This window comes from Sturnira hondurensis, unplaced genomic scaffold, assembly GCF_014824575.4.
Source record: "Sturnira hondurensis isolate 20B ecotype Veracruz unplaced genomic scaffold, ASM1482457v3 Scaffold0010751, whole genome shotgun sequence".
NCBI classification, from domain to species: Eukaryota; Metazoa; Chordata; class Mammalia; order Chiroptera; family Phyllostomidae; genus Sturnira; species Sturnira hondurensis.
In genome coordinates this window covers 1-8535 of record NW_028083382.1, presented here as the reverse complement: position 1 = coordinate 8535, position 8535 = coordinate 1, and the positions used below count along the sequence as shown (strand labels likewise).

General features: G+C 41.5%; 1 protein-coding gene across 1 annotated transcript; it reads left to right on the top strand.

Annotated features, from left to right (window-relative positions):
* Positions 1-7034: 7034 nt before the first annotated feature.
* On the top strand, positions 7035-8003 carry LOC118996068 (olfactory receptor 1J4-like). Its single transcript, XM_037059285.1, has one exon. The coding sequence runs from the start codon at positions 7035-7037 to the stop codon at positions 8001-8003; it is 969 nt and encodes a 322-aa protein (XP_036915180.1).
* The last annotated feature ends 532 nt before the right edge of the window (positions 8004-8535 follow it).

Genomic DNA, 8535 nt, shown 5'->3' with positions numbered 1-8535 from the left:
TTGCTTTCTAGTTTTTACTTTCTCTGTTCCTTTTATATATATTCTCTCCTTGACTTCTCTGATATTATTTAGAATCCTTGGAAACAATAAGCACACCTAGAGATTCAAAATAAATAACTACAGTAATGAATTATAGCTCAGAGAATAATGAGTAAAAATCCATGAGTTCTTTATGATAAATAGAAATAGAAAACAAATGAGTGGGGAACAAGGGTAACTTCATTCCTATAAGAGACTACAGTTAATAAACACAGGAGAAGAGATACTATTTGTAAAATTACCATTCAAGCACCACATTTGTGATAATCTTGTCATATAAAAGTCTCCAATGAACTCAAGATAGTGGCATAGGTCAACACAGTTCTCCTCCTTGCACAACCACACCAAAATTACAACTTAACTATAAAACAACCATCATCAAAAACTGTCACAAATTGAGTTGAGTGGAAATCTGACAATTACAGAATTAAAGAAACAGTATCCATCCAGACTAGAATAAGAGGCAGCAATGTGGAACAGGCTGGGACCACATCCACATGTAGTGGATAAAAATTTGACAGGAATATCTCGGGAGCAAGGAGTCCGAGCCCAACAAGGGCCCCCAGCTCAGAGTTCCAGTGCCAGGAAGACAAGTCTCCTTGAATTCCGTCTGCAAAAATCACTGCACATTGAGTTGAGGGAAGAAACTTCTAGAGTCCCAAGCATTCCTCTTAAAGAAAACACATACAGATGTAGGCTCACTCCCTTTGGGCTCCAGCAACTGGTTAGCAGTTTGAGAGGCACCAGTGGCATACTGGGAGGAACTGAAGTGTCTGGCATCAAGGTGAGAGCTGGAGAACAGTTTTCTTCCAGACAAAAATGCAGGCAGAGGCCACTGTCCCTTTGCTGAATCCTCCCTCCACAAAGCCATAGAGGTCAAATGTAGGTGTCATATCTTAGACTCCATCAACCTGCTTTACACTGTTTGCCCTGCCCTAGAGATCCCCTGACAATCTGTCTTACCCAATTTATGGGCCCAACCAAGCTGCTAACAGTGGCTTTTCCATAGGAATGGCTGGTCTTGCCTCATGCTTCACAACTTCCTAATCATCTCAAACAAGCAATAGCCAGCCTCAGTGAGCCACCATACCCCCCATACCACTTGCTAAGTGGCCCAAGGCCTGGCACTAGCAGCAGCCAGCCTTGATTCAGAGATCAGCTTTTCCTGAAAACCTCCAATCCTAGCACATATAGCAGTCATCTCAAATTGCATTATACCTCCTGCACAGTAGCTTCAGGCAGAACACAGGAGGCAGCTAAGCTTGTCTTGCACCACATGAGAAACCTCAGAGCCTATGCATCCAGTGGACAGCTACAGACCATATCAGAGCACCATATCCTTGCTCCTGCACAGCTGATCCTCCACACAGGGTGGAGGTTGGTGGTAAGTGGTCACAGCCAATCCTTGCAGGTGACTGGCCTGCATAAATCATTCCCATCAACCTGCCAGCAACAACCAAGGCTCAACTACAAGAAGAGAGTATACTCAGCCCACAGAAAGGGCACTCCTCGAATACCCATATCGGGTGACAGGGGAAGCTGTGCTACCGGACCCTACAGGACGCCTACAACATTAATCCACTCTACTAAGAGACGGAGTCATAGCAGCTCTACCTAGCACACAGAAACAAACACACGGAGGCTGCCAAAATCAGTAGACAAACAAACAAGGCCCAAATCAAAGAACAGAATAAAACTCCAGGAAAAGAACTAAACAAAATGGAGATAAGCACTCTGTCAGATGCAGAGTTCAACATACTGGTTATAAGGCTGCTCAAGAAACTTAGTAAAAATTTCAACAGAATAAAAAAGAACCCGTCACACACAAAGGATACACTAACTGAGATAAAGAACAATTTCCAGGGAAACAACAGCAGAGTGGATGAAGCTGAGAATCAGATCAGTGACTTGGAACTTAAGGAAATAAAAAACAAGAAGAAAAAGGAATCATAAAATAAAGTAAGGCTACTCTAAGGAGCCACTGTAGAAACTTCCAGTATTCCACATTTTCATGAGGGGCGCCAGAAAGAAAAGAGAAAAAAGCAGAATACTAAAAATCTATTTGGAAAAAAATAATGAAAAAGAAGGTTCGTTATTTGGTGAAGGAAATAGACATGCCAGTCCAAGAAGCACAGAGAGTCCCAAACATGATGGACACAAAGAGGCCCACTCAAAGACACATCATCATTAAAGTGCCAAAGCTTAAATATAAAGGGAGAATCTTAAAAGCAGTAGGAAAAAAGCAGACAGTTACCTACAAAGGAGTTCCCATAAGACTATCAACCAATTTCTCAAAAGAAACTTTGCAAGCTAGCCAGGATCGGCAAAAATACTCAAAGTCAATAAAAGCAGGGTCCTACAGCCAACATTGCTCTACCCAGCAAGGTTATCATTTAGAATCAAAAATATATAAAGAACTTCCCAGACAGAAAAAAACTAAAGGAGTTCTTTATCACCAAGCCATTATTATATGAAATGTTGAAAGGACTTATTTAAGAAAAAGAAGAACAGAGAAACTATGAACAATAAAATAGCAATAAAAAGATATCTATCAAGAATTGAATGTGAAAACCAGACTACGCAAACAAATACAGGAGAGATAGAATAATGGATATGAAGAATGTGCTGATGATTGTCAGTTGGGAGGGGAGTGTTGGGAAATGGGTGAAGAGGTGAGAGAATTGGGTACTAAGAGGTAGTGACAGAATAGTGATGGGGATGTAAGGAAAGGAAATGGAGCAGCCAAAGAATTTACATGCATGACCCATGGATCTGAACAATGGAGTGGGGATTGCCTGAGGGAGTAGGGGGTTCTGGGTGGAGGTGGCAAAATAGGGAAAAGTTGGGACAACTGTAAGAGCATAATCAAAGAATATAATTTACAAAAAAAAGTAAAAAAAGAATCACCAATGGATGTTAAATATAGTGGCTGAAATGCTGATAAGGAAAAAGTTATGTTTATATATCATCAAAATATCTACTCAAATGATACCTATTAGCAACCGATTTAAAATATTAACTGTAAAACTCTAATAACTTTATTAAATAACCTGGCAGATACCACCACAGTATACTGATCAAGGATCAAACACTAGTAAAGAAATAAATTAATATCATATGTCTTCTTATAACATGCATTGTGGTATACCTGGTGAAAATCTAAGCATGAAACATACATACATTAATACGTACATGCACATGGAAGGTAAACACAGTAAAACATTAAACATTGGGGAATCAGGGTAGGGCCTTTCCAGGAATTCTTGACATCAGTTTTATAACATTTCTGTATCTGTAAAATCATTTCCAAATTAAAAGTTGAAAACTCCTTTGTCCCATTGGCATGTGGCCAAGAAGAAAGGAGTCCAGGCATCACTGGAATCAGGGACACTATCCCCTAGGACTCTAGTACCTCTGGCTGTTAGACACCCAGCTCCCCAAAGGGCAGGCAGAATTATCCAGAAGCTTGGGGACTGGGTGTCAGTCTCTCATTAGTAAGGGTTATCTGTTGATTCGTTTCTCTGGAGCTGCTTAAACAAAATGAAAGTCTGTAGAAGTGCCAAGCCCCAGATGCTTCTTCTATTTGTGTGGATGTTAGAACTCCTGAGGAAAACCTGAGGAGCTGGGCAACAGTCTGGAGCAGAAGGTGTCTCAACTCACCAAAGATGAGCACAGGTCAGAGAGGCTGGATGTCTGCATTGATAAACAGATCTGCCTGTGTGATGGTTGATTCATGGATGAGACTCTAAGCTCATGACTGTGTGTGTGTCTCTGTGAGTGTCTAGGCACTATATTCTGCTTGTGTACATTGTAATTGATAGTTGCATTTGCGTGGGCAAGTGTGTGCACAGGTATCTGACTCACAGCCTGACTCTTCCTGAGTTAGACCTAACCTGGCCCGGTTTTAGCCCATGTACACCAAGTTATAGGCCTCTTGCCTGTGATTAGGGACTCCTGATTCATGCTTGTGTCTGAAAGTACTTGCACCGCAGCTGATCATCGGAGGTGACATTGTAGGCTCTGATGCTGGGCAAGCAGATGCCTGACCTCAGAGGAGCCAAGGTCAGGTGAGAGAAGGGTCACACCTCTGCTCAGCAGCATGTGGTGGAGCACGTGCAAGCTGTGTCTGTGGGTGACACACTGGTGTGTGAGGTCAGAAGCTGTATTGTTTCATTTTCTCTGTATATTGGCCTATTGTGTGACCATGTGCATGGCACTGTGGTTTGCCATGTGCCCACTATGTTGTGGTGGTTTAATGAGTGCATCTGTGACTAAATAGGTAAACCTGCCCCACCCTGATGGCCTTACCCCAGGAAGGAGATGGGTAGAAGGGGTAGAAGCATGCCCTCATTTTTAATAGGAGGGTGTGTGTTGTTTTTGTGGTGAATGTGTTCCTGGGTGTGCATATGTGCTCTTCATTCATGTTTCTTGTGAGATTTTTTTGTTTGTGGCCTTTTGTGTTTTTGGTGACATGTGTCTAGTATTAATGTATATGTGGTAAGCTGTTTATTGGGTGTGTCTTGAGTCACGTGTGTTGATGTGCATTGTGAGTATGTTTGCAGGTGATTGGTCCATCAATGTGTGTTGTGTATGTCTCATCTACGGGTTTCTGATGACTTATATGTATGTGCATGCATGTTTGTATGCATGCTCTCCTTCCCTTAGGCTGGCAACTTGGTAACAGGTAAGTAATATTCACAAATAAGCACTGTGTGTGTGTGATCTGCATCAATAACCTCAAATTTTCTTTATGTGTCCTCATTCTGGGGCACCATTAGCTGTGAGAACCAAACTCCAAAACACATCCTTTGTCTGAAAATGGACCTGCTATCATATTCATGTACCTGAGTGTGACTGAACTGCAAATCAGAATTTGCAACTCATTATTTTTACTAAACATCCCAGGCAACACCCTGGCTGGTATAGCTCAGTAGATTGAGCACAGGCCTGTGAACCAAAGGACCGCGGTTCAATTCCCAGTCAGGGCACATATCTGGGTTGCAGGACTGTTCCCAGCAGGGGACTCATGAGAGGCAACCATACACTGATTTTTCCCTCCTTCTCTCCTTCCCTTCTTCTCTAAAGATAAACAAAGAAAATCTTAAAAAAAAAAAACCATCCCAGGCAAAAGAAAAAGCCAGGCATCTAGCTGTGAAAAGTTATTGGGCAGAATGACCTTCAAATACTGGTGACATTGGAATGTTATGTAAATCCTTGGCCTCAGTTTACATCTATAAAATGGAAAGGATTACACTTCCTTCTGAATCTTAGAGAGGCCTTCAGTAATTCCTTAGTGCATAAAAATTCGTATGTATTGGAGAAGTTTTCTGACTTGATATGTATATAAATGTAAAAGAACAAAGTTAGTAAGGAGACTGAGGAAATTTTGTACAAATTTGAGTCCTTACAGCCCTAAGATAATACATCGTGCTTGACTCCCTAGGCAACAAAAGGGAAGTTTCCATGTGTAGTGGTTTAGAGCATGGGTGCTGATTAAATGGATACATTTCACTGAACTCCATGAAACAGCTGATACTTGGTCATTGTGATGTATAGAAAATGATAACACATATATGTCATTTATATATTATATATTGCATGTAATAAAAACACAGATACACACAAGTATGCACCATTCTTCCTACCACTGTACTGCTCGGTGCCCACAGAATTTGTATCACTTATGTTTCTATTTCTTAAAAGCTGAAATAGGTGAAAGACCACAAATTCTTACTGCAGCTGTGAAGTGGTTGTACTATCTGGGAATGTAAGGCTGATGAGTGGATATAACTAGGGAACACCAGGGAAGTCCTCAGTCCAGTACCCAAATATTCACCAAAATGTTCAGCACTTTTATGAAAGGCAGTCTGTGGACTTTTCTGGTTTCAGAGCTATTGTGGCATCAAGTGGCTTTAAAAGTTCCCCAGTTCCTAGAGTGTCCCTGAGGTTACAGCTGTAGGTGAATGGAACTTAGCAAGTTCACAGGGAGAGTGTCACATTGTTCCAACATCTCTTCAGTGTTGGAGTCTCATATTTACTTAAGGCAGACAGAATTCATCCCAGTCTTCAGGGCTTATTTTCCAACTCTGGTGCAGTGAGTTGTGCATTCACCAGACCAGTGTACAAATTATCCCTCCATGCTCATTGAGCTGTAAACTCCTAGAAATGGGCACCTTGCTCTTCTTGTTCACTGTAGCATCTGAGTCCTTAGTAGAGGTCCTGACACAGACTTTGTGTTCAGTAAGAAATGCCTGAATGAAATGGTAAACATCTGCTTCTGTGCAGTGAGGTCTTGTTGGCAGCTTTTTGGGTTCAGTGTTTTCCTGGAAGCAGACTGGGCCACAGCAGAGTTGCACACATTTACTAGTATAAAAAATTAATAAGGTTATATAAGAGTTGGAAGCAACCTATATGACCATGAGTAAATGAATGGATAAGAAAACTATGGTCCATATACACAATGGAATTCTATGCTGCAGAAAGGAAGAAGGAGCTCCTACCCTTTGTAACATCATGGATGGAACTGAAAAGCATTATGCTGAGTGAAATAAGCCAGGTGGTGAAAGACATATACCATATGATCACACCTTTAACAGGAACCTAAAACACAAAACAAACAAGCAAGCAAGATATGACCAAAGACACTGAAATACAGAACAGGCTGACAGGGACCAGATGGGAGAGGGGAGAGAATCACAGGGGAAAAGGGGAAGGATTCACAGGAACAAGTATAAAGGACACATGGACAATAACTAAGGTGGGGGAAAATGGGAGGAAGTGGGGAGCTCTGGAGGGTGATCAGGGCTGGTAATATAAGACAGAAAACTGTACTTGAACAATAATTAAACAAATCTAAACAAAAAATTAATAAGGTCATAGTTAAAATTCATTGATGTTCCCAGAAAATTACAGTATGGGATGTAATGGTCCTGGTTATATTTCCAGAATTCTGAGAGTCCCAAACCTTCCTCATGTCCAGCAGAGAGTTCAGCAGCATGAGGCCTGGGAACCAGAGCAGCATGTCCGAGTTCCTCCTCCTGGGGCTCCCCATCCCTCCAGGGCAGCAGGGCCTGTTCTTTGCCCTGTTCCTGGGCATGTACCTGACCACAGTGCTGGGCAACCTGCTCATCATCCTGCTCATCAGGCTGGACTCTCGCCTGCACACGCCCATGTACTTCTTCCTCAGCCACTTGGCCTTCTCTGACATTTCTCTGTCATCTGTCACTGTTCCTAAGATGCTAATGAATATGCACACACGGCAACAATCCATTCCCTATATGGGATGCATTTCTCAGTTGTATTTTTTGTTAGTTTTTGGTGGTCTTGACAATTTCCTTCTGGCAGTGATGGCATATGACAGGTACATGGCCATCTGTCACCCTCTACACTACACCACCATCATGAAGGAGGGGCTGTGTGCACTTTTGGTGGCTGGATCCTGGATCATCTCCTGTGCCAGTGCCCTCTTACACACCCTCCTCTTGGTCCAACTGTCCTTCTGTGCCAACAATGTCATCACCCACTTCTTCTGTGACATCACTGTGCTCCCGAAACTCAGCTGCTCAGACATCTCCCTCAATGAGCTGGTCCTCCTTGCTGAGGGAGGAGTGCTTTCTGTCCTGCCTTTGGCTATTATTCCGGGCTCATATATCTGTATAGGAAACATCATCCTGAAGGCTCCCTCCACTAAGAGACTCTTGAAAGCCTTTTCTACCTGTGGCTCCCATCTCCTTGTGGTGTCTTTATTCTATGGGACACTTGTTGGTGTTGACTTCGTTTCCTCATCATGGGATTCCAAAGACATAATTGCTCTGGTCATGTATACAGTAGTTACCCCCATGCTGAACCCCTTCATCTACAGCCTGAGGAACAGAGATATAAAGCAGGCCTTAGAATGTTTGTCAATTGGGTTAAAGAAGTTAATATGTCAACGAGGTCCTGTTTGCTACTTGGATTGTTTATAATTCTGTATTCCTATATAATATTTTTCACCTGTTCATCATCTCTTATAATGTATCTGCAAAATCTTTTCCAAAACCTGTCACACAATTTTAACTATAAATTTCCTTTATTTTATTTTATTTTTTTAAATTTAATTCTTGTTCACGAATTTGCCTTTTTCTCCACTGAGATATGTCAGTCTTTGCTTATGCATTTTCATGCTGTTTTATGAAGACATACTAATTTACTGTCATGATCTGCTACTGCTGTGTTCCTCCCTTTTGATTAATTATGTATATTTTGATATTCCATTACCCCTGCACTAGCTTATTAATCACTCACTATTATTATTTCATCATTCTTTCTATTATTATTATTATTTTGTCATTCTTTTGTGTTCTGTATGCAGAGATGACTTCTTAGTTTCTTTTTAAATTTTTTTTCTTTTTTTTCAATTTTTTTATTTAATTATTTTTCAAGTACAGTTTTCTGTCTATTACTCCGATCCCGTCCCACCCCCCATCCTCCCCCCTCCCTCCCATTTCCACCCTTCTC

Excerpts from the sequence above, each read along its gene's own strand:
- LOC118996068 (XM_037059285.1), top strand. The coding sequence starts at position 7,035 with ATGAGGCCTGGGAACCAGAGCAGCATGTCCGAGTTCCTCCTCCTGGGG.